A 26,584-nucleotide genomic window follows, 5' to 3' on the forward strand; every position below is an offset into this window, starting at 1 on the left:
AATGCATTAACAAATAAGACCTTATTGTAAAGTGTTACCAAAAAAAATCTTCTGCCTAACAAAAAAAATAAAATAAAATACCTAATGCAAACAAGTCATTGGACAACATTACTTAGGCTATAAAGAAACAAAATGCATGTGCCATGGATAAATAAAATGAAACAGCTATGGATTTTGACTTTATTTAGCCAATTTAATCTTTTTTACCCCCCTTTCCCCCTCATATTTATTTTTACTTATTCGCTTATTATATTTTTATTTTTTAATATTTTTATCAATTTTTCATTATACTTTTTCACTTTGCATGTGTTATTATTATTATATTATCATTTTCTCCTTTCCCTGCGACCCCAACCTTGTTTATTTACAAATATTTTTTTATTATTATTATTTACAGGATTACATGGGCTAACTCACTTGTTGTTACATTTCTGGTGTTATATTGTTCAAATGATTCCTAAACTTTCTATTGGCTCAGTTAATGCAAAAGGGTTGTGTAATGACATCAAACGTAAAGCAATATATGCAAAAACTCTTAATACTGATTTCTGTTTTATAGAAGAGTCACATGTGAACTCCATTGATTTTAAGATTTGGAAATCACAGTGGGATCATGAGTTGTTTTCTTCATTTTTAGCAGGTGTCCTAACTTTAAAACAAAAATTTAAGGGTAAAATAATAGAGAGAATGTCTGATCCTGAAGGCCTTTTTTATTGGTTGCTTTAAATGATTTCATCTTTGTCCTGGGTAACATTTACGTATTTAATGCTACAAAAAATAATTTAAAATTCAATAGAAACACATTTAGACTATTTTTAAATCTAAATATTCTTTTGGGTGGAGACTTTCATTAAACTATAAACAACTCCATGGACAGACCTTCTACTGGATTTGATCTCCCGATTTAGCCTAATTGACATTTGGAGGGGGGACCATTTATTCATTTTTGAATGTAGCGCCATATTTATTTTTCTAATGCTAATGAGACGGTGTCAATCAAACTGCAGAAGGCGGGCTCTATGCCGCCATTGGCTGATTGTTGTAAAAGTGCCATCAGCTGACAGTCTTGAAAATAGCAGTATGCTATATATATATATATATATCTTTAGTCTTTGGCTATATCTGCTGATTATATTTTCTTCAGAGTAGATGCATCTATACACGCTTTAGGTCAGTTAGCAGCTACATTTGATGTGGTTTCTACCTCATCTATATTTCAGTCCGAATTGGCACATGACAGCGCAGATAAGTTAAACTGTTAATAACTTAAATAATCTGTTAAACGTTGTTTGAGAAAGATAGTGCTTATGATGATTGTAAAATACATGATGAACGTCATCCTCCACTCCTTTATTAGTAAAATCATAAATGGGCTTTATTCATTTGGATTTCTTCACCGTTCTACTACTAACCGGTTCGATGACGCATTAGTGATACTGAAAGCTGATTGGCTTGATGGTTATATATGCGGAAAAGGGCAAATTTTATTATCTAGAGTTTATAATGAGATGATGTCCGATTTATCCTCCCTTGTGCTTTGTTGCACGCTTTGCAGAAGCAATGTCTATATGATCCTTTAGACCAGTGTTTCCCAACCTTTTTTTCAGTCATGGCACCCTTTGAAAGTTTTCGAAAATTTGTGGCACCCTACACTAGTGTTGTCACGATACTACTTTGATACAATACCTTGAAAAGCATTAATTTTCATTATCAATACCACAGGGAAGAACCGCCGTATATAGGCCTGCTGTCATATAGATATTTTTAACATTATCTTTTTTTCTCTCCATCCATTGGAAATCTAGGAAATCAGTAATTTCTTCTGAAGAGATCACCTTGATGACAGATTTTAATTAAGGCTTTAATTAATATATAAACATTGCTCAATTACCATTACAACTGTCTCACCTAGTCTAAATGTTTGCTCACTCAGTGTATTTGTGTTATTATATTGGGATAATTTTGTTGCAATAGCACAAGATAAGTTTTTAATATATTTTATAGCCTAATTATAATGTAATAATTTCACAGTTAATCTCCAGATTAATGTAGAAACAACATAGAGTGTATTTAAATACTTGTTTAATGGCATCTTTTTATGAATGACGGCCTTTGGTGGCCATTAGTGGCTGCTGTCACTTTAAGATCCGTCACGTGCAGCAGCGCGTTTTTGTCAGGACATTGACAGACAGCGCGTTCTCGTTTGTCTTATCGCGCTTGAATGGTTTAAAGGAAACGTCAAAATTAAGTTTGTAACTATTCAATAAATGTGTTCAGATTCAATGTGCGCTCACGCGCTCTGCTCATGTGCACGTGCGTGCATATGAGTGATTCAAATTTTAGTTGCTATAGCGACGCGTGTTATGAATTCTGACTGAACATAAACACTCGAACAGATCGCTATCTGTTGGTTGAGAGACGAGGCGAATTCACGGACTTTTGCAGAGTATTTTCTGAGCGAATCTTGTGATTTTGAAGCTGTTTGGAGGATTTCTGAGAGGAGACTTTTATTCTAGAAAGACTTCGCGGGATATATCCTTTATATAGAGTTATATTTTTGAAAGATTTCATATTATTTCTGAGGATACTTTTATTTTATTGTTCTATTCCTATTTTAGAAGGAGTTTGATTTTGAAAAAAAATTTTAATTCATTTTTTATTTTTATTTATTTATTTATTTTTTTTTTTGGGGGGGAGGAGTATTTCTGAGGGGAGTTGTATTTTATTGTATTGTATTTTGTATTGTGTTTTGTATTGTTTTTATTGCAGTTTGCAGGAGGATGTCGATGGCTCACATGATGGGTGAAAGAGGAGGTGAGTGCTTTAGTCGTTCATTTGTTTATGGTATATTATGGTATGATGTTGTACAATGATTGACTACATTAATGTGAAGAAAATTGTGCGAGGTAACCCATTTGATCCCCCAAGTGATCACATGTATTTGATTATTTGCATGTGAAATAAACTTTTCAATTTGAGTAACTGAGGTAACAATTTGTAATGGACCACTGACATTGATTATTGATTATTATTAAAACATTAATAGCTATGCGATGTCTGAATGTGATGTTTGGAGACCCAGTTCATATGACCGTGATCAGGATCCACTGCCAGACCCGACCCAGACACAAAGCCAGGAGCTTCCTGGATATTTAACACCTCTGTCTTCTGAGTTGGCTGTTTCTGTGTCCACAGGTCAGACTCACAGGAAGAGGGAGTGCCAGAGCGGTCATCAGTCGTTAAGCCTTAGCAGCAGAGGCTCATACGAACTCGTCTGGAGGTGGAGTGGCGATGGAGCGGATAGCCGAAACGACCAGAGCAGTTGCAGCAACAGGTGTTTGTCCAGGTCCGACAGCCTCGAAGGGTTGCTGTGCCCTCCGCTGCCAGGTCAAGTTCCTGCCGAGCCAGCAGAAACTTCATATGGCCTAACTGCTCAGGGTGCCAGGGAGGCTCCTCCTGTGAACAAGAGCTCAACAGGTGAGATTGAAATAAGGCTGGGCGGTGTAAAGTGTACAGATCAATGGTACTTGCGCTGTCTGACACATACCTGAAACACGCGCACAGAAAGCCTCTTCTCAGACAGCATACGATCCTCAATAGAATTCTATTTCGCGACTTGAATTGTCAAATACAAAAAACGGCTGTCGTGCCGAGTGTTACAGTGTTGGTTACGTCATAAATAAGACATTGCTATGTATTTAATAAAAATCAATGTTCTTTTAAATATATTTGATATAGTATAAATATATTAAATATATTTTAAGATATGGCCCATGTGATCTTTGCCATTATCAGACCTGAGCCACATGTGCCAGAGTTGGCCAAACGAAGCCTGGAAATGTATGTTCTCTTTTCAATAAAGATAAGATAAAATAAGAAAAATAACTATATCGTGGTAATTGTGAAATAAAATGACTATTAATATAGTAAAATAAGATTTTAGGACATATATGAGGGCATTAAGCAGAAGTCAGGCGGATAGCTTGGAAATATTTCCATTACTTTGGATTTGTAACATTACAGATAAGAATTTAAGAGTAAAATGTAAGTTATGTCATTGTATCATTGCTTAATTTGACGTCAGAGATGTTTCTAATAGTTGTGTTTTCGATTGTTTTTCTTCATTTCAGAAAAACCTACAGAACTTAGGAAGGGGAAAAGAATTCGTTCTTTCCTCAACAGGCTATGGAAGGCCATGAAGCATCCTTTCCAGTGCTGTTGCTCCTGTAGTGCTGTGGATGTTGTGGAGCCTTTTGTTCCTCCACCAGATCTGGAGCCAGAGCCTGATCCCGAGCCACCATCACCTGCTCCAGATCACTCCGGCGTCAAGCCAAATAATGGTAAATCGCCAGTCATTATTTCTCCAACATCATTTTAAACAGTATTGTCGTCTTGTTTTCCCCATATTAATATCATTTTCTCGACACAAGCAGCACTGGATCTAGCAAGCTCATGTATTTCTCATATTTTTCTGTTCGTTTTTTAGAGTCCTTTGAGTCGCTCTATAACGTGGGAGCGATGATTGGATCCGGAGGATTTGGCAGGGTGTACGAGGGAACACGCAAATTCGATGGCAAAAAGGTAAATCTTACAGAATTGTACAAACATTTTGCTCTTGCATGAATCAAAACATATTTAAAACAATTTACAGATGGTTTAATACTTGTGTTTGAATCCTGTTACTGTTATTTTTGCAGGTTGCCATCAAGCGGATGCTCAAGATTGACAACGCTCGTTATCTTGATATTGTAAGTTGGCCAAAACCTGAATATGTATTTAAGTGCAGATTACTGTAGTTAATACACCCGTCAGAAGCATTAGGTGTGAATGTGATTGACAAATAAGCCTAGCGGCACCAAATAACTTTGAGCTGAAAAGGCTCTTTTGAACGTGTCTAAAAAGATCACAGAAAAGTACATGTTTTCTTCAGATTTTTACCCAGCTAACCATCTGTCTACTACTTTTCTCTAGCCTGGGCATCCCAAACCACTCGTTACAGAAGTGGCGCTGCTGCTAATGATGAGGCGAGAACCCATAAGCCCCTTCGTCATACAACTATACGAGTGGTTTGAACACCCTCGAAAATTCACTCTCATCATGGAGTACCCGGAACCCTGCGAGAGCTTGCTGGACTTCATCAATCGTGAACCCGGACCGGATGAACCAGTATCACGGGTCATCATATTACAGGCTGTAGTGGCAATACAACACTGCATCGAGCATGGGGTATTTCATAACGACATTCATGCGCTGAATTTCCTGTTCAAGAGAAGAACATCAGAGCTCAAGCTGATAGACTTTGGCGCTGGTCAGCTATTTAGTAGTGATGGCTACGAGAGTGACACATACATTGGTGAGCATTTTAGGAGTGTGGAAAACTGAATGTAGTGACTTACTAATTATTTGATGCTTAAAAAAAAATGTGCAAATGTCTTGCTTACAGGAGCACCGGATTACTGCCCACCTGAAGTCTTGACAGAACCCCGATTCCACGCCGTCCCCGTAAATGTCTGGGCTCTAGGTGTGCTGTTGTACAACATGGTGAACGCATGTCGTCCTTTTTGCAACAGAACAGAAATCACACAAGCCAAAGTTACGTTTCACAACTCCAACTTATCCAAAGGTGAGTGAATAATATTGATAACATTGATAAACACACACATAAAGCAAAGGCTCTGTACAGAAACAGTTAAAGGTGAAGTATATAAGATTTTCTTATATATATAGCTCAACGTATAGCGAGAGTGTCGCAGAAACTACATACTTCACTTTTAAAGTAAAGATAAGGAACATTTTACATTATATTAATCATGTTTTAGATGCTGTTTTCACAGATGCCAAGTCACATGGTCATGACTTAACCAGCTTTCTCCCTATTAAAATTTGTACAGAATGCAGAGATCTGATTAGAAAGTGCCTAGCCCGGGATCCAACTGAACGGCCGACGTTAGAGCAGATGTCACTTCACGAATGGTTTAGTGATGGTCTACTGTAGTTTGAAGAAGTTCAGGAGATTCACTCGATCAGTGATTTCAGGTGTGAGGAAGTGTAACAGACAGAGTAGGATTATTATCATTTGTCTTCAATTCTGGATTATTTGTAGTGAGACTTTCAAATTTGTGTTCATTGTAATGTTCTTGTTATAGTCAAGTCAAGTCACCTTCATTTATGTAGCGCTTTATACAATACAGATTGTGTCGAAGTGGCTTCACAGTAATTAACAGGAAAATAACAGAATCAGTGATGCAACCAGAATTTCAGCTCAAAAAAAATCCCTCATGAGTTGACTTGTTCATATAATCTTTGTATTGGATAGGAAATGACATACATGCTGTCCTCGGTGGAGGGCTTGAGCTCGAGACTTGAGCCGAGGCCTAAAGTCCAACCCCAACCTGACAGGGAACTCAGAGCCTGTCCATGTCCGAGCAAGAACACGAGAGACATCATCAAGTCATCACAGCCACATTTGCTTTGTTTTGAAAGTCATTTTGCTTTGTTTTTAAAAGTCAAGACAAGTCATCTTTATTTATATAGTGCTTTTTATAAGACCAATCTGTATATATGTATATATCATTTGAATAAATGAAATTCTTTTAAACCGTCACGGCCTATGAGAATCCTTTGAAGTGAAAAGGCAAAGACCTATTTTTGTGCTTCCTGAAATAAAACTAAATAAAATTGTAAATAAAAATCTACATGGTTGCAAACTTCAGTGCATTGCAGAGTCTGTCAAAAACATAACCCTACAATAATTGAGACTAGAGCCTGTGGACAATAATAATATAATTAGGTGCATGACACCACCATTGGTTATTTAGGTTTAAGAAGCTATTCTTGTATTATTAGAAAGATTTAGGTCAATCTTGAAGCTTATAGGAATAGTTACCCAAAAACAAAAAGTTCTGTCATGAAAGTCCAGATGGCGCAGACTGATAGGTCCTTAACCTGCCTGTAATCACATTATTCTCCTCAGGGCACAGCAGATTGGTTCCTGCTGTAGCCAATGAGCTTGCGTGCTCAACTTTCAAATACTTTGTTAGCATTTGCTGTAGGTGCAGCGCGCTTTCAGAAATCCTCCACCTTCCCCAGCTCCACCTGTATTAACTGAAATTAATAGAGTCATGTATATATGAAAACCTGCGCTGAATATAACTAGGCTACAGTAGATCATATCCTCCTGGGACCCATGAATAGACTTTTGTCCATTGTAGTGGACATTATATTTTAGTGAATTTCTCTGACACCATACATGTCACAGTTTTAGAAATAATAAATAAAAAAAAAATTTTTAAAGGAAACGCTAAACTGAAAGTTGACTTTTTTCCCCTTTTAACGGTTTATTAATTTTTGAATGTGACTCCGTATTTATTTATTTTTTGTTGGTCAGTGAAAACATTGGAAATCTTTTCTTTGTACTTTTGTCAGTTAAAAAAAAAAAGGTTCAAGAGAATGAACAAATCACAGATTGTGGTTTTTATTGCGTTTTACCAAATGTCCCAACTTTTGTGGAAATGGGGTTTGTAAAAGAGCCATCAGCTGACACCGCTGAAAATAGTAGTACGCTAAATATCTATATCTATAGTCTTTGGCTATATCTGCTGATTATATTTTCCTCAGAGTAGATGCATCTATACACGCTTTAGGTCAGTTAGCAGCTACATTTGATGTGGTTTCTACCTCATCTATATTTCAGTCCGAATTGGCACATGACAGCGCAGATAAGTTAAACTGTTAATAACTTAAATAATCAGTTAAACGTTGTTTGAGAAAGATAGTGCTTATGATGATTGTAAAATACATGATGAACGTCATCCTCCACTCCTTTATTAGTAAAATCATAAATGGGCTTTATTCATTTGGATTTCTTCACCGTTCTACTACTAACCGGTTCGATGACGCATTAGTGATACTGAAAGCTGATTGGCTTGATGGTTATATATGCGGAAAAGGGCAAATTTTATTATCTAGAGTTTGTAATGAGATGATGTCCGATTTATCCTCCCTTGTGCTTTGTTGCACGCTTTGCAGAAGCAATGTCTATATGATCCTTTAGACTAGTGTTTCCCAACCTTTTTTTCAGTCATGGCACCCTTTGAAAGTTTTCGAAAATTTGTGGCACCCTACACTAGTGTTGTCACGATACTACTTTGATACAATACCTTGAAAAGCATTAATTTTCATTTTTAATACCACAGGGAAGAACCGCCGTATATAGGCCTGCTGTCATATAGATATTTTTAACATTATCTATTTTTTTTTTTTTTCTCTCCATCCATTGGAAATCTAGGAAATCAGTAATTTCTTCTGAAGAGATCACCTTGATGACAGATTTTAATTAAGGCTTTAATTAATATATAAACATTGCTCAATTACCATTACAACTGTCTCACCTAGTCTAAATGTTTGCTCACTCAGTGTATTTGTGTTATTATATTGGGATAATTTTGTTGCAATAGCACAAGATAAGTTTTTAATATATTTTATAGCCTAATTATAATGTAATAATTTCACAGTTAATCTCCAGATTAATGTAGAAACAACATAGAGTGTATTTAAATACTTGTTTAATGGCATCTTTTTATGAATGACGGCCTTTGGTGGCCATTAGTGGCTGCTGTCACTTTAAGATCCGTCACGTGCAGCAGCGCGTTTTTGTCAGGACATTGACAGACAGCGCGTTCTCGTTTGTCTTATCGCGCTTGAATGGTTTAAAGGAAACGTCAAAATTAAGTTTGTAACTATTCAATAAATGTGTTCAGATTCAATGTGCGCTCACGCGCTCTGCTCATGTGCACGTGCGTGCATATGAGTGATTCAAATTTTAGTTGCTATAGCGACGCGTGTTATGAATTCTGACTGAACATAAACACTCGAACAGATCGCTATCTGTTGGTTGAGAGACGAGGCGAATTCACGGACTTTTGCAGAGTATTTTCTGAGCGAATCTTGTGATTTTGAAGCTGTTTGGAGGATTTCTGAGAGGAGACTTTTATTCTAGAAAGACTTCGCGGGATATATCCTTTATATAGAGTTATATTTTTGAAAGATTTCATATTATTTCTGAGGATACTTTTATTTTATTGTTCTATTCCTATTTTAGAAGGAGTTTGATTTAAAAAAAAAAAATTTTAATTCATTTTTTATTTTTATTTATTTTTTTTTTTTGGGGGGGGGGGGGAGGAGTATTTCTGAGGGGAGTTGTATTTTATTGTATTGTATTTTGTATTGTGTTTTGTATTGTTTTTATTGCAGTTTGCAGGAGGATGTCGATGGCTCACATGATGGGTGAAAGAGGAGGTGAGTGCTTTAGTCGTTCATTTGTTTATGGTATATTATGGTATGATGTTGTACAATGATTGACTACATTAATGTGAAGAAAATTGTGCGAGGTAACCCATTTGATCCCCCAAGTGATCACATGTATTTGATTATTTGCATGTGAAATAAACTTTTCAATTTGAGTAACTGAGGTAACAATTTGTAATGGACCACTGACATTGATTATTGATTATTATTAAAACATTAATAGCTATGCGATGTCTGAATGTGATGTTTGGAGACCCAGTTCATATGACCGTGATCAGGATCCGCTGCCAGACCCGACCCAGACACAAAGCCAGGAGCTTCCTGGATATTTAACACCTCTGTCTTCTGAGTTGGCTGTTTCTGTGTCCACAGGTCAGGCTCACAGGAAGAGGGAGTGCCAGAGCGGTCATCAGTCGTTAAGCCTTAGCAGCAGAGGCTCATACGAACTCGTCTGGAGGTGGAGTGGCGATGGAGCGGATAGCCGAAACGACCAGAGCAGTTGCAGCAACAGGTGTTTGTCCAGGTCCGACAGCCTCGAAGGGTTGCTGTGCCCTCCGCTGCCAGGTCAAGTTCCTGCCGAGCCAGCAGAAACTTCATATGGCCTAACTGCTCAGGGTGCCAGGGAGGCTCCTCCTGTGAACAAGAGCTCAACAGGTGAGATTGAAATAAGGCTGGGCGGTGTAAAGTGTACAGATCAATGGTACTTGCGCTGTCTGACACATACCTGAAACACGCGCACAGAAAGCCTCTTCTCAGACAGCATACGATCCTCAATAGAATTCTATTTCGCGACTTGAATTGTCAAATACAAAAAAACGGCTGTCGTGCCGAGTGTTACAGTGTTGGTTACGTCATAAATAAGACATTGCTATGTATTTAATAAAAATCAATGTTCTTTTAAATATATTTGATATAGTATAAATATATTAAATATATTTTAAGATATGGCCCATATGATCTTTGCCATTATCAGACCTGAGCCACATGTGCCAGAGTTGGCCAAACGAAGCCTGGAAATGTATGTTCTCTTTTCAATAAAGATAAGATAAAATAAGAAAAATAACTATATCGTGGTAATTGTGAAATAAAATGACTATTAATATAGTAAAATAAGATTTTAGGACATATATGAGGGCATTAAGCAGAAGTCAGGCGGACAGCTTGGAAATATTTCCATTACTTTGGATTTGTAACATTACAGATAAGAATTTAAGAGTAAAATGTAAGTTATGTCATTGTATCATTGCTTAATTTGACGTCAGAGATGTTTCTAATAGTTGTGTTTTCGATTGTTTTTCTTCATTTCAGAAAAACCTACAGAACTTAGGAAGGGGAAAAGAATTCGTTCTTTCCTCAACAGGCTATGGAAGGCCATGAAGCATCCTTTCCAGTGCTGTTGCTCCTGTAGTGCTGTGGATGTTGTGGAGCCTTTTGTTCCTCCACCAGATCTGGAGCCAGAGCCTGATCCCGAGCCACCATCACCTGCTCCAGATCACTCCGGCGTCAAGCCAAATAATGGTAAATCGCCAGTCATTATTTCTCCAGCATCATTTTAAACAGTATTGTCGTCTTGTTTTCCCCGTATTAATATCATTTTCTCGACACAAGCAGCACTGGATCTAGCAAGCTCATGTATTTCTCATATTTTTCTGTTCGTTTTTTAGAGTCCTTTGAGTCGCTCTATAACGTGGGAGCGATGATTGGATCCGGAGGATTTGGCAGGGTGTACGAGGGAACACGCAAATTCGATGGCAAAAAGGTAAATCTTACAGAATTGTACAAACATTTTGCTCTTGCATGAATCAAAACATATTTAAAACAATTTACAGATGGTTTAATACTTGTGTTTGAATCCTGTTACTGTTATTTTTGCAGGTTGCCATCAAGCGGATGCTCAAGATTGACAACGCTCGTTATCTTGATATTGTAAGTTGGCCAAAACCTGAATATGTATTTAAGTGCAGATTACTGTAGTTAATACACCCGTCAGAAGCATTAGGTGTAAATGTGATTGACAAATAAGCCTAGCGGCACCAAATAACTTTGAGCTGAAAAGGCTCTTTTGAACGTGTCCTAAAAAGATCACAGAAAAGTACATGTTTTCTTCAGATTTTTACCCAGCTAACCATCTGTCTACTACTTTTCTCTAGCCTGGGCATCCCAAACCACTCGTTACAGAAGTGGCGCTGCTGCTAATGATGAGGCGAGAACCCATAAGCCCCTTCGTCATACAACTATACGAGTGGTTTGAACACCCTCGAAAATTCACTCTCATCATGGAGTACCCGGAACCCTGCGAGAGCTTGCTGGACTTCATCAATCGTGAACCCGGACCGGATGAACCAGTATCACGGGTCATCATATTACAGGCTGTAGTGGCAATACAACACTGCATCGAGCATGGGGTATTTCATAACGACATTCATGCGCTGAATTTCCTGTTCAAGAGAAGAACATCAGAGCTCAAGCTGATAGACTTTGGCGCTGGTCAGCTATTTAGTAGTGATGGCTACGAGAGCGACACATACATTGGTGAGCATTTTAGGAGTGTGGAAAACTGAATGTAGTGACTTACTAATTATTTGATGCTTAAAAAAAAATGTGCAAATGTCTTGCTTACAGGAGCACCGGATTACTGCCCACCTGAAGTCTTGACAGAACCCCGATTCCACGCCGTCCCCGTAAATGTCTGGGCTCTAGGTGTGCTGTTGTACAACATGGTGAACGCATGTCGTCCTTTTTGCAACAGAACAGAAATCACACAAGCCAAAGTTACGTTTCACAACTCCAACTTATCCAAAGGTGAGTGAATAATATTGATAACATTGATAAACACACACATAAAGCAAAGGCTCTGTACAGAAACAGTTAAAGGTGAAGTATATAAGATTTTCTTATATATATAGCTCAACGTATAGCGAGAGTGTCGCAGAAACTACATACTTCACTTTTAAAGTAAAGATAAGGAACATTTTACATTATATTAATCATGTTTTAGATGCTGTTTTCACAGATGCCAAGTCACATGGTCATGACTTAACCAGCTTTCTCCCTATTAAAATTTGTACAGAATGCAGAGATCTGATTAGAAAGTGCCTAGCCCGGGATCCAACTGAACGGCCGACGTTAGAGCAGATGTCACTTCACGAATGGTTTAGTGATGGTCTACTGTAGTTTGAAGAAGTTCAGGAGATTCACTCGATCAGTGATTTCAGGTGTGAGGAAGTGTAACAGACAGAGTAGGATTATTATCATTTGTCTTCAATTCTGGATTATTTGTAGTGAGACTTTCAAATTTGTGTTCATTGTAATGTTCTTGTTATAGTCAAGTCAAGTCACCTTCATTTATGTAGCGCTTTATACAATACAGATTGTGTCGAAGTGGCTTCACAGTAATAAACAGGAAAATAACAGAATCAGTGATGCAACCAGAATTTCAGCTCAAAAAAAATCCCTCATGAGTTGACTTGTTCATATAATCTTTGTATTGGATAGGAAATGACATACATGCTGTCCTCGGTGGAGGGCTTGAGCTCGAGACTTGAGCCGAGGCCTAAAGTCCAACCCCAACCTGACAGGGAACTCAGAGCCTGTCCATGTCCGAGCAAGAACACGAGAGACATCATCAAGTCATCACAGCCACATTTGCTTTGTTTTGAAAGTCATTTTGCTTTGTTTTTAAAAGTCAAGACAAGTCATCTTTATTTATATAGTGCTTTTTATAAGACCAATCTGTATATATGTATATATCATTTGAATAAATGAAATTCTTTTAAACCGTCACGGCCTATGAGAATCCTTTGAAGTGAAAAGGCAAAGACCTATTTTTGTGCTTCCTGAAATAAAACTAAATAAAATTGTAAATAAAAATCTACATGGTTGCAAACTTCAGTGCATTGCAGAGTCTGTCAAAAACATAACCCTACAATAATTGAGACTAGAGCCTGTGGACAATAATAATATAATTAGGTGCATGACACCACCATTGGTTATTTAGGTTTAAGAAGCTATTCTTGTATTATTAGAAAGATTTAGGTCAATCTTGAAGCTTATAGGAATAGTTACCCAAAAACAAAAAGTTCTGTCATGAAAGTCCAGATGGCGCAGACTGATAGGTCCTTAACCTGCCTGTAATCACATTATTCTCCTCAGGGCACAGCAGATTGGTTCCTGCTGTAGCCAATGAGCTTGCGTGCTCAACTTTCAAATACTTTGTTAGCATTTGCTGTAGGTGCAGCGCGCTTTCAGAAATCCTCCACCTTCCCCAGCTCCACCTGTATTAACTGAAATTAATAGAGTCATGTATATATGAAAACCTGCGCTGAATATAACTAGGCTACAGTAGATCATATCCTCCTGGGACCCATGAATAGACTTTTGTCCATTGTAGTGGACATTATATTTTAGTGAATTTCTCTGACACCATACATGTCACAGTTTTAGAAATAATAAATAAAAAAAATTTTTTTAAAGGAAACGCTAAACTGAAAGTTGACTTTTTTCCCCTTTTAACGGTTTATTAATTTTTGAATGTGACTCCGTATTTATTTATTTTTTGTTGGTCAGTGAAAACATTGGAAATCTTTTCTTTGTACTTTTGTCAGTTAAAAAAAAAAAAGGTTCAAGAGAATGAACAAATCACAGATTGTGGTTTTTATTGCGTTTTACCAAATGTCCCAACTTTTGTGGAAATGGGGTTTGTAAAAGAGCCATCAGCTGACACCGCTGAAAATAGTAGTACGCTAAATATCTATATCTATAGTCTTTGGCTATATCTGCTGATTATATTTTCCTCAGAGTAGATGCATCTATACACGCTTTAGGTCAGTTAGCAGCTACATTTGATGTGGTTTCTACCTCATCTATATTTCAGTCCGAATTGGCACATGACAGCGCAGATAAGTTAAACTGTTAATAACTTAAATAATCAGTTAAACGTTGTTTGAGAAAGATAGTGCTTATGATGATTGTAAAATACATGATGAACGTCATCCTCCACTCCTTTATTAGTAAAATCATAAATGGGCTTTATTCATTTGGATTTCTTCACCGTTCTACTACTAACCGGTTCGATGACGCATTAGTGATACTGAAAGCTGATTGGCTTGATGGTTATATATGCGGAAAAGGGCAAATTTTATTATCTAGAGTTTGTAATGAGATGATGTCCGATTTATCCTCCCTTGTGCTTTGTTGCACGCTTTGCAGAAGCAATGTCTATATGATCCTTTAGACTAGTGTTTCCCAACCTTTTTTTCAGTCATGGCACCCTTTGAAAGTTTTCGAAAATTTGTGGCACCCTACACTAGTGTTGTCACGATACTACTTTGATACAATACCTTGAAAAGCATTAATTTTCATTTTTAATACCACAGGGAAGAACCGCCGTATATAGGCCTGCTGTCATATAGATATTTTTAACATTATCTATTTTTTTTTTTTTTTCTCTCCATCCATTGGAAATCTAGGAAATCAGTAATTTCTTCTGAAGAGATCACCTTGATGACAGATTTTAATTAAGGCTTTAATTAATATATAAACATTGCTCAATTACCATTACAACTGTCTCACCTAGTCTAAATGTTTGCTCACTCAGTGTATTTGTGTTATTATATTGGGATAATTTTGTTGCAATAGCACAAGATAAGTTTTTAATATATTTTATAGCCTAATTATAATGTAATAATTTCACAGTTAATCTCCAGATTAATGTAGAAACAACATAGAGTGTATTTAAATACTTGTTTAATGGCATCTTTTTATGAATGACGGCCTTTGGTGGCCATTAGTGGCTGCTGTCACTTTAAGATCCGTCACGTGCAGCAGCGCGTTTTTGTCAGGACATTGACAGACAGCGCGTTCTCGTTTGTCTTATCGCGCTTGAATGGTTTAAAGGAAACGTCAAAATTAAGTTTGTAACTATTCAATAAATGTGTTCAGATTCAATGTGCGCTCACGCGCTCTGCTCATGTGCACGTGCGTGCATATGAGTGATTCAAATTTTAGTTGCTATAGCGACGCGTGTTATGAATTCTGACTGAACATAAACACTCGAACAGATCGCTATCTGTTGGTTGAGAGACGAGGCGAATTCACGGACTTTTGCAGAGTATTTTCTGAGCGAATCTTGTGATTTTGAAGCTGTTTGGAGGATTTCTGAGAGGAGACTTTTATTCTAGAAAGACTTCGCGGGATATATCCTTTATATAGAGTTATATTTTTGAAAGATTTCATATTATTTCTGAGGATACTTTTATTTTATTGTTCTATTCCTATTTTAGAAGGAGTTTGATTTAAAAAAAAATTTAATTCATTTTTTATTTTTATTTATTTTTTATTTTTTTGGGGGGGGGGAGGAGTATTTCTGAGGGGAGTTGTATTTTATTGTATTGTATTTTGTATTGTGTTTTGTATTGTTTTTATTGCAGTTTGCAGGAGGATGTCGATGGCTCACATGATGGGTGAAAGAGGAGGTGAGTGCTTTAGTCGTTCATTTGTTTATGGTATATTATGGTATGATGTTGTACAATGATTGACTACATTAATGTGAAGAAAATTGTGCGAGGTAACCCATTTGATCCCCCAAGTGATCACATGTATTTGATTATTTGCATGTGAAATAAACTTTTCAATTTGAGTAACTGAGGTAACAATTTGTAATGGACCACTGACATTGATTATTGATTATTATTAAAACATTAATAGCTATGCGATGTCTGAATGTGATGTTTGGAGACCCAGTTCATATGACCGTGATCAGGATCCGCTGCCAGACCCGACCCAGACACAAAGCCAGGAGCTTCCTGGATATTTAACACCTCTGTCTTCTGAGTTGGCTGTTTCTGTGTCCACAGGTCAGGCTCACAGGAAGAGGGAGTGCCAGAGCGGTCATCAGTCGTTAAGCCTTAGCAGCAGAGGCTCATACGAACTCGTCTGGAGGTGGAGTGGCGATGGAGCGGATAGCCGAAACGACCAGAGCAGTTGCAGCAACAGGTGTTTGTCCAGGTCCGACAGCCTCGAAGGGTTGCTGTGCCCTCCGCTGCCAGGTCAAGTTCCTGCCGAGCCAGCAGAAACTTCATATGGCCTAACTGCTCAGGGTGCCAGGGAGGCTCCTCCTGTGAACAAGAGCTCAACAGGTGAGATTGAAATAAGGCTGGGCGGTGTAAAGTGTACAGATCAATGGTACTTGCGCTGTCTGACACATACCTGAAACACGCGCACAGAAAGCCTCTTCTCAGACAGCATACGATCCTCAATAGAATTCTATTTCGCGACTTGAATTGTCAAATACAAAAAAACGGCTGTCGTGCCGAGTGTTACAGTGTTGGTTACGTCATAAATAAGACATTGCTATGTATTTAATAAAAATCAATGTTCTTTTAAATATATTTGATATAGTATAAATATATTAAATATATTTTAAGATATGGCCCATATGATCTTTGCCATTATCAGACCTGAGCCACATGTGCCAGAGTTGGCCAAACGAAGCCTGGAAATGTATGTTCTCTTTTCAATAAAGATAAGATAAAATAAGAAAAATAACTATATCGTGGTAATTGTGAAATAAAATGACTATTAATATAGTAAAATAAGATTTTAGGACATATATGAGGGCATTAAGCAGAAGTCAGGCGGACAGCTTGGAAATATTTCCATTACTTTGGATTTGTAACATTACAGATAAGAATTTAAGAGTAAAATGTAAGTTATGTCATTGTATCATTGCTTAATTTGACGTCAGAGATGTTTCTAATAGTTGTGTTTTCGATTGTTTTTCTTCATTTCAGAAAAACCTACAGAACTTAGGAAGGGGAAAAGAATTCGTTCTTTCCTCAACAGGCTATGGAAGGCCATGAAGCATCCTTTCCAGTGCTGTTGCTCCTGTAGTGCTGTGGATGTTGTGGAGCCTTTTGTTCCTCCACCAGATCTGGAGCCAGAGCCTGATCCCGAGCCACCATCACCTGCTCCAGATCACTCCGGCGTCAAGCCAAATAATGGTAAATCGCCAGTCATTATTTCTCCAGCATCATTTTAAACAGTATTGTCGTCTTGTTTTCCCCGTATTAATATCATTTTCTCGACACAAGCAGCACTGGATCTAGCAAGCTCATGTATTTCTCATATTTTTCTGTTCGTTTTTTAGAGTCCTTTGAGTCGCTCTATAACGTGGGAGCGATGATTGGATCCGGAGGATTTGGCAGGGTGTACGAGGGAACACGCAAATTCGATGGCAAAAAGGTAAATCTTACAGAATTGTACAAACATTTTGCTCTTGCATGAATCAAAACATATTTAAAACAATTTACAGATGGTTTAATACTTGTGTTTGAATCCTGTTACTGTTATTTTTGCAGGTTGCCATCAAGCGGATGCTCAAGATTGACAACGCTCGTTATCTTGATATTGTAAGTTGGCCAAAACCTGAATATGTATTTAAGTGCAGATTACTGTAGTTAATACACCCGTCAGAAGCATTAGGTGTAAATGTGATTGACAAATAAGCCTAGCGGCACCAAATAACTTTGAGCTGAAAAGGCTCTTTTGAACGTGTCCTAAAAAGATCACAGAAAAGTACATGTTTTCTTCAGATTTTTACCCAGCTAACCATCTGTCTACTACTTTTCTCTAGCCTGGGCATCCCAAACCACTCGTTACAGAAGTGGCGCTGCTGCTAATGATGAGGCGAGAACCCATAAGCCCCTTCGTCATACAACTATACGAGTGGTTTGAACACCCTCGAAAATTCACTCTCATCATGGAGTACCCGGAACCCTGCGAGAGCTTGCTGGACTTCATCAATCGTGAACCCGGACCGGATGAACCAGTATCACGGGTCATCATATTACAGGCTGTAGTGGCAATACAACACTGCATCGAGCATGGGGTATTTCATAACGACATTCATGCGCTGAATTTCCTGTTCAAGAGAAGAACATCAGAGCTCAAGCTGATAGACTTTGGCGCTGGTCAGCTATTTAGTAGTGATGGCTACGAGAGCGACACATACATTGGTGAGCATTTTAGGAGTGTGGAAAACTGAATGTAGTGACTTACTAATTATTTGATGCTTAAAAAAAAATGTGCAAATGTCTTGCTTACAGGAGCACCGGATTACTGCCCACCTGAAGTCTTGACAGAACCCCGATTCCACGCCGTCCCCGTAAATGTCTGGGCTCTAGGTGTGCTGTTGTACAACATGGTGAACGCATGTCGTCCTTTTTGCAACAGAACAGAAATCACACAAGCCAAAGTTACGTTTCACAACTCCAACTTATCCAAAGGTGAGTGAATAATATTGATAACATTGATAAACACACACATAAAGCAAAGGCTCTGTACAGAAACAGTTAAAGGTGAAGTATATAAGATTTTCTTATATATATAGCTCAACGTATAGCGAGAGTGTCGCAGAAACTACATACTTCACTTTTAAAGTAAAGATAAGGAACATTTTACATTATATTAATCATGTTTTAGATGCTGTTTTCACAGATGCCAAGTCACATGGTCATGACTTAACCAGCTTTCTCCCTATTAAAATTTGTACAGAATGCAGAGATCTGATTAGAAAGTGCCTAGCCCGGGATCCAACTGAACGGCCGACGTTAGAGCAGATGTCACTTCACGAATGGTTTAGTGATGGTCTACTGTAGTTTGAAGAAGTTCAGGAGATTCACTCGATCAGTGATTTCAGGTGTGAGGAAGTGTAACAGACAGAGTAGGATTATTATCATTTGTCTTCAATTCTGGATTATTTGTAGTGAGACTTTCAAATTTGTGTTCATTGTAATGTTCTTGTTATAGTCAAGTCAAGTCACCTTCATTTATGTAGCGCTTTATACAATACAGATTGTGTCGAAGTGGCTTCACAGTAATAAACAGGAAAATAACAGAATCAGTGATGCAACCAGAATTTCAGCTCAAAAAAAATCCCTCATGAGTTGACTTGTTCATATAATCTTTGTATTGGATAGGAAATGACATACATGCTGTCCTCGGTGGAGGGCTTGAGCTCGAGACTTGAGCCGAGGCCTAAAGTCCAACCCCAACCTGACAGGGAACTCAGAGCCTGTCCATGTCCGAGCAAGAACACGAGAGACATCATCAAGTCATCACAGCCACATTTGCTTTGTTTTGAAAGTCATTTTGCTTTGTTTTTAAAAGTCAAGACAAGTCATCTTTATTTATATAGTGCTTTTTATAAGACCAATCTGTATATATGTATATATCATTTGAATAAATGAAATTCTTTTAAACCGTCACGGCCTATGAGAATCCTTTGAAGTGAAAAGGCAAAGACCTATTTTTGTGCTTCCTGAAATAAAACTAAATAAAATTGTAAATAAAAATCTACATGGTTGCAAACTTCAGTGCATTGCAGAGTCTGTCAAAAACATAACCCTACAATAATTGAGACTAGAGCCTGTGGACAATAATAATATAATTAGGTGCATGACACCACCATTGGTTATTTAGGTTTAAGAAGCTATTCTTGTATTATTAGAAAGATTTAGGTCAATCTTGAAGCTTATAGGAATAGTTACCCAAAAACAAAAAGTTCTGTCATGAAAGTCCAGATGGCGCAGACTGATAGGTCCTTAACCTGCCTGTAATCACATTATTCTCCTCAGGGCACAGCAGATTGGTTCCTGCTGTAGCCAATGAGCTTGCGTGCTCAACTTTCAAATACTTTGTTAGCATTTGCTGTAGGTGCAGCGCGCTTTCAGAAATCCTCCACCTTCCCCAGCTCCACCTGTATTAACTGAAATTAATAGAGTCATGTATATATGAAAACCTGCGCTGAATATAACTAGGCTACAGTAGATCATATCCTCCTGGGACCCATGAATAGACTTTTGTCCATTGTAGTGGACATTATATTTTAGTGAATTTCTCTGACACCATACATGTCACAGTTTTAGAAATAATAAATAAAAAAAATTTTTTAAAGGAAACGCTAAACTGAAAGTTGACTTTTTTCCCCTTTTAACGGTTTATTAATTTTTGAATGTGACTCCGTATTTATTTATTTTTTGTTGGTCAGTGAAAACATTGGAAATCTTTTCTTTGTACTTTTGTCAGTTAAAAAAAAAAAAGGTTCAAGAGAATGAACAAATCACAGATTGTGGTTTTTATTGCGTTTTACCAAATGTCCCAACTTTTGTGGAAATGGGGTTTGTAAAAGAGCCATCAGCTGACACCGCTGAAAATAGTAGTACGCTAAATATCTATATCTATAGTCTTTGGCTATATCTGCTGATTATATTTTCCTCAGAGTAGATGCATCTATACACGCTTTAGGTCAGTTAGCAGCTACATTTGATGTGGTTTCTACCTCATCTATATTTCAGTCCGAATTGGCACATGACAGCGCAGATAAGTTAAACTGTTAATAACTTAAATAATCAGTTAAACGTTGTTTGAGAAAGATAGTGCTTATGATGATTGTAAAATACATGATGAACGTCATCCTCCACTCCTTTATTAGTAAAATCATAAATGGGCTTTATTCATTTGGATTTCTTCACCGTTCTACTACTAACCGGTTCGATGACGCATTAGTGATACTGAAAGCTGATTGGCTTGATGGTTATATATGCGGAAAAGGGCAAATTTTATTATCTAGAGTTTGTAATGAGATGATGTCCGATTTATCCTCCCTTGTGCTTTGTTGCACGCTTTGCAGAAGCAATGTCTATATGATCCTTTAGACTAGTGTTTCCCAACCTTTTTTTCAGTCATGGCACCCTTTGAAAGTTTTCGAAAATTTGTGGCACCCTACACTAGTGTTGTCACGATACTACTTTGATACAATACCTTGAAAAGCATTAATTTTCATTTTTAATACCACAGGGAAGAACCGCCGTATATAGGCCTGCTGTCATATAGATATTTTTAACATTATCTATTTTTTTTTTTTTTTCTCTCCATCCATTGGAAATCTAGGAAATCAGTAATTTCTTCTGAAGAGATCACCTTGATGACAGATTTTAATTAAGGCTTTAATTAATATATAAACATTGCTCAATTACCATTACAACTGTCTCACCTAGTCTAAATGTTTGCTCACTCAGTGTATTTGTGTTATTATATTGGGATAATTTTGTTGCAATAGCACAAGATAAGTTTTTAATATATTTTATAGCCTAATTATAATGTAATAATTTCACAGTTAATCTCCAGATTAATGTAGAAACAACATAGAGTGTATTTAAATACTTGTTTAATGGCATCTTTTTATGAATGACGGCCTTTGGTGGCCATTAGTGGCTGCTGTCACTTTAAGATCCGTCACGTGCAGCAGCGCGTTTTTGTCAGGACATTGACAGACAGCGCGTTCTCGTTTGTCTTATCGCGCTTGAATGGTTTAAAGGAAACGTCAAAATTAAGTTTGTAACTATTCAATAAATGTGTTCAGATTCAATGTGCGCTCACGCGCTCTGCTCATGTGCACGTGCGTGCATATGAGTGATTCAAATTTTAGTTGCTATAGCGACGCGTGTTATGAATTCTGACTGAACATAAACACTCGAACAGATCGCTATCTGTTGGTTGAGAGACGAGGCGAATTCACGGACTTTTGCAGAGTATTTTCTGAGCGAATCTTGTGATTTTGAAGCTGTTTGGAGGATTTCTGAGAGGAGACTTTTATTCTAGAAAGACTTCGCGGGATATATCCTTTATATAGAGTTATATTTTTGAAAGATTTCATATTATTTCTGAGGATACTTTTATTTTATTGTTCTATTCCTATTTTAGAAGGAGTTTGATTTAAAAAAAAATTTAATTCATTTTTTATTTTTATTTATTTTTTATTTTTTTGGGGGGGGGGAGGAGTATTTCTGAGGGGAGTTGTATTTTATTGTATTGTATTTTGTATTGTGTTTTGTATTGTTTTTATTGCAGTTTGCAGGAGGATGTCGATGGCTCACATGATGGGTGAAAGAGGAGGTGAGTGCTTTAGTCGTTCATTTGTTTATGGTATATTATGGTATGATGTTGTACAATGATTGACTACATTAATGTGAAGAAAATTGTGCGAGGTAACCCATTTGATCCCCCAAGTGATCACATGTATTTGATTATTTGCATGTGAAATAAACTTTTCAATTTGAGTAACTGAGGTAACAATTTGTAATGGACCACTGACATTGATTATTGATTATTATTAAAACATTAATAGCTATGCGATGTCTGAATGTGATGTTTGGAGACCCAGTTCATATGACCGTGATCAGGATCCGCTGCCAGACCCGACCCAGACACAAAGCCAGGAGCTTCCTGGATATTTAACACCTCTGTCTTCTGAGTTGGCTGTTTCTGTGTCCACAGGTCAGGCTCACAGGAAGAGGGAGTGCCAGAGCGGTCATCAGTCGTTAAGCCTTAGCAGCAGAGGCTCATACGAACTCGTCTGGAGGTGGAGTGGCGATGGAGCGGATAGCCGAAACGACCAGAGCAGTTGCAGCAACAGGTGTTTGTCCAGGTCCGACAGCCTCGAAGGGTTGCTGTGCCCTCCGCTGCCAGGTCAAGTTCCTGCCGAGCCAGCAGAAACTTCATATGGCCTAACTGCTCAGGGTGCCAGGGAGGCTCCTCCTGTGAACAAGAGCTCAACAGGTGAGATTGAAATAAGGCTGGGCGGTGTAAAGTGTACAGATCAATGGTACTTGCGCTGTCTGACACATACCTGAAACACGCGCACAGAAAGCCTCTTCTCAGACAGCATACGATCCTCAATAGAATTCTATTTCGCGACTTGAATTGTCAAATACAAAAAAACGGCTGTCGTGCCGAGTGTTACAGTGTTGGTTACGTCATAAATAAGACATTGCTATGTATTTAATAAAAATCAATGTTCTTTTAAATATATTTGATATAGTATAAATATATTAAATATATTTTAAGATATGGCCCATGTGATCTTTGCCATTATCAGACCTGAGCCACATGTGCCAGAGTTGGCCAAACGAAGCCTGGAAATGTATGTTCTCTTTTCAATAAAGATAAGATAAAATAAGAAAAATAACTATATCGTGGTAATTGTGAAATAAAATGACTATTAATATAGTAAAATAAGATTTTAGGACATATATGAGGGCATTAAGCAGAAGTCAGGCGGACAGCTTGGAAATATTTCCATTACTTTGGATTTGTAACATTACAGATAAGAATTTAAGAGTAAAATGTAAGTTATGTCATTGTATCATTGCTTAATTTGACGTCAGAGATGTTTCTAATAGTTGTGTTTTCGATTGTTTTTCTTCATTTCAGAAAAACCTACAGAACTTAGGAAGGGGAAAAGAATTCGTTCTTTCCTCAACAGGCTATGGAAGGCCATGAAGCATCCTTTCCAGTGCTGTTGCTCCTGTAGTGCTGTGGATGTTGTGGAGCCTTTTGTTCCTCCACCAGATCTGGAGCCAGAGCCTGATCCCGAGCCACCATCACCTGCTCCAGATCACTCCGGCGTCAAGCCAAATAATGGTAAATCGCCAGTCATTATTTCTCCAGCATCATTTTAAACAGTATTGTCGTCTTGTTTTCCCCGTATTAATATCATTTTCTCGACACAAGCAGCACTGGATCTAGCAAGCTCATGTATTTCTCATATTTTTCTGTTCGTTTTTTAGAGTCCTTTGAGTCGCTCTATAACGTGGGAGCGATGATTGGATCCGGAGGATTTGGCAGGGTGTACGAGGGAACACGCAAATTCGATGGCAAAAAGGTAAATCTTACAGAATTGTACAAACATTTTGCTCTTGCATGAATCAAAACATATTTAAAACAATTTACAGATGGTTTAATACTTGTGTTTGAATCCTGTTACTGTTATTTTTGCAGGTTGCCATCAAGCGGATGCTCAAGATTGACAACGCTCGTTATCTTGATATTGTAAGTTGGCCAAAACCTGAATATGTATTTAAGTGCAGATTACTGTAGTTAATACACCCGTCAGAAGCATTAGGTGTAAATGTGATTGACAAATAAGCCTAGCGGCACCAAATAACTTTGAGCTGAAAAGGCTCTTTTGAACGTGTCCTAAAAAGATCACAGAAAAGTACATGTTTTCTTCAGATTTTTACCCAGCTAACCATCTGTCTACTACTTTTCTCTAGCCTGGGCATCCCAAACCACTCGTTACAGAAGTGGCGCTGCTGCTAATGATGAGGCGAGAACCCATAAGCCCCTTCGTCATACAACTATACGAGTGGTTTGAACACCCTCGAAAATTCACTCTCATCATGGAGTACCCGGAACCCTGCGAGAGCTTGCTGGACTTCATCAATCGTGAACCCGGACCGGATGAACCAGTATCACGGGTCATCATATTACAGGCTGTAGTGGCAATACAACACTGCATCGAGCATGGGGTATTTCATAACGACATTCATGCGCTGAATTTCCTGTTCAAGAGAAGAACATCAGAGCTCAAGCTGATAGACTTTGGCGCTGGTCAGCTATTTAGTAGTGATGGCTACGAGAGCGACACATACATTGGTGAGCATTTTAGGAGTGTGGAAAACTGAATGTAGTGACTTACTAATTATTTGATGCTTAAAAAAAAATGTGCAAATGTCTTGCTTACAGGAGCACCGGATTACTGCCCACCTGAAGTCTTGACAGAACCCCGATTCCACGCCGTCCCCGTAAATGTCTGGGCTCTAGGTGTGCTGTTGTACAACATGGTGAACGCATGTCGTCCTTTTTGCAACAGAACAGAAATCACACAAGCCAAAGTTACGTTTCACAACTCCAACTTATCCAAAGGTGAGTGAATAATATTGATAACATTGATAAACACACACATAAAGCAAAGGCTCTGTACAGAAACAGTTAAAGGTGAAGTATATAAGATTTTCTTATATATATAGCTCAACGTATAGCGAGAGTGTCGCAGAAACTACATACTTCACTTTTAAAGTAAAGATAAGGAACATTTTACATTATATTAATCATGTTTTAGATGCTGTTTTCACAGATGCCAAGTCACATGGTCATGACTTAACCAGCTTTCTCCCTATTAAAATTTGTACAGAATGCAGAGATCTGATTAGAAAGTGCCTAGCCCGGGATCCAACTGAACGGCCGACGTTAGAGCAGATGTCACTTCACGAATGGTTTAGTGATGGTCTACTGTAGTTTGAAGAAGTTCAGGAGATTCACTCGATCAGTGATTTCAGGTGTGAGGAAGTGTAACAGACAGAGTAGGATTATTATCATTTGTCTTCAATTCTGGATTATTTGTAGTGAGATTTTTTAAATTTGTGTTCATTGTAATGTTCTTGTTATAGTCAAGTCAAGTCACCTTCATTTATGTAGCGCTTTATACAATACAGATTGTGTCGAAGTGGCTTCACAGTAATAAACAGGAAAATAACAGAATCAGTGATGCAACCAGAATTTCAGCTCAAAAAAAATCCCTCATGAGTTGACTTGTTCATATAATCTTTGTATTGGATAGGAAATGACATACATGCTGTCCTCGGTGGAGGGCTTGAGCTCGAGACTTGAGCCGAGGCCTAAAGTCCAACCCCAACCTGACAGGGAACTCAGAGCCTGTCCATGTCCGAGCAAGAACACGAGAGACATCATCAAGTCATCACAGCCACATTTGCTTTGTTTTGAAAGTCATTTTGCTTTGTTTTTAAAAGTCAAGACAAGTCATCTTTATTTATATAGTGCTTTTTATAAGACCAATCTGTATATATGTATATATCATTTGAATAAATGAAATTCTTTTAAACCGTCACGGCCTATGAGAATCCTTTGAAGTGAAAAGGCAAAGACCTATTTTTGTGCTTCCTGAAATAAAACTAAATAAAATTGTAAATAAAAATCTACATGGTTGCAAACTTCAGTGCATTGCAGAGTCTGTCAAAAACATAACCCTACAATAATTGAGACTAGAGCCTGTGGACAATAATAATATAATTAGGTGCATGACACCACCATTGGTTATTTAGGTTTAAGAAGCTTTCAGTTTTGCATTTCCTTCAACACTCTTTTTTTTTTTTTTTTTAATTTCTCCCCAAAATTTGTTTTATTTATTAAATTATTTATCTGCTGGCACATTTAATTATTAATATATTTATTTATGCAGGAATATGTGGATTTATGAATCTTTTTACTTAATGTGTTTATGTATAATTTTGTGGATTCATTTATAGATTTATTTATTCACGTATTTATTGTTTTTGCAGGTTTCGTCCTCTATACTTTTATGGTGTATTACATATAAGCTAGTATAATAAGCTTTGTGATAATGTAACACAACCCTTAT

General features: G+C 37.6%; 2 protein-coding genes across 16 annotated transcripts; both read left to right on the plus strand.

The window, feature by feature from the left end:
* The first annotated feature begins 1,781 nt into the window (after positions 1–1,781).
* On the plus strand, positions 1,782–26,053 carry LOC127502133 (serine/threonine-protein kinase pim-2-like). 14 transcript variants are annotated; one of them, XM_051874722.1, is made up of 9 exons: positions 1,782–2,814; positions 22,642–22,923; positions 23,578–23,787; positions 23,934–24,028; positions 24,145–24,195; positions 24,420–24,801; positions 24,892–25,071; positions 25,340–25,484; positions 25,766–26,053. In XM_051874722.1, exons 1-8 carry the CDS (start codon positions 2,781–2,783, stop codon positions 25,441–25,443), a joined length of 1,338 nt encoding a protein of 445 aa, XP_051730682.1. In that variant the 5' UTR covers positions 1,782–2,780; the 3' UTR covers positions 25,444–25,484; positions 25,766–26,053. The 14 variants fall into 14 exon arrangements, with proteins under 14 accessions (XP_051730682.1, XP_051730680.1, XP_051730685.1 ...); XM_051874720.1 differs by lacking the exon at positions 1,782–2,814 and adding an exon at positions 9,165–9,297; XM_051874716.1 differs by lacking the exons at positions 1,782–2,814; positions 22,642–22,923; positions 23,578–23,787; ... (4 more) ...; positions 25,340–25,484; positions 25,766–26,053 and adding exons at positions 9,166–9,297; positions 9,679–9,960; positions 10,615–10,824; ... (4 more) ...; positions 12,377–12,521; positions 19,284–19,571.
* On the plus strand, positions 3,202–6,604 carry LOC127502137 (serine/threonine-protein kinase pim-2-like). Of its 2 annotated transcripts, XM_051874731.1 has the most exons (8): positions 3,202–3,477; positions 4,131–4,340; positions 4,487–4,581; positions 4,698–4,748; positions 4,972–5,353; positions 5,444–5,623; positions 5,892–6,036; positions 6,317–6,604. In XM_051874731.1, the coding sequence occupies exons 2-7, from the start codon at positions 4,196–4,198 to the stop codon at positions 5,993–5,995; spliced, it is 957 nt and encodes a 318-aa protein (XP_051730691.1). In that variant the 5' UTR covers positions 3,202–3,477; positions 4,131–4,195; the 3' UTR covers positions 5,996–6,036; positions 6,317–6,604. The 2 variants fall into 2 exon arrangements, with proteins under 2 accessions (XP_051730691.1, XP_051730692.1); XM_051874732.1 differs by lacking the exon at positions 5,892–6,036.
* Positions 26,054–26,584: the final 531 nt, after the last annotated feature.

Source organism: Ctenopharyngodon idella, chromosome 20, assembly GCF_019924925.1.
Source record: "Ctenopharyngodon idella isolate HZGC_01 chromosome 20, HZGC01, whole genome shotgun sequence".
Lineage (NCBI taxonomy): Eukaryota > Metazoa > Chordata > Actinopteri > Cypriniformes > Xenocyprididae > Ctenopharyngodon > Ctenopharyngodon idella.

Excerpts from the sequence above, each read along its gene's own strand:
- LOC127502137 (XM_051874731.1), top strand. The coding sequence starts at position 4,196 with ATGAAGCATCCTTTCCAGTGCTGTTGCTCCTGTAGTGCTGTGGATGTT. Across the intron at positions 4,749-4,971 it reads ACGCTCGTTATCTTGATATT|CCTGGGCATCCCAAACCACT; the intron begins GTAAGTTGGCCA and ends ACTTTTCTCTAG. Across the intron at positions 5,354-5,443 it reads CGAGAGTGACACATACATTG|GAGCACCGGATTACTGCCCA; the intron begins GTGAGCATTTTA and ends TCTTGCTTACAG.
- LOC127502133 (XM_051874722.1), top strand. The coding sequence starts at position 2,781 with ATGTCGATGGCTCACATGATGGGTGAAAGAGGAG. Across the intron at positions 24,196-24,419 it reads ACGCTCGTTATCTTGATATT|CCTGGGCATCCCAAACCACT; the intron begins GTAAGTTGGCCA and ends ACTTTTCTCTAG. Across the intron at positions 24,802-24,891 it reads CGAGAGCGACACATACATTG|GAGCACCGGATTACTGCCCA; the intron begins GTGAGCATTTTA and ends TCTTGCTTACAG.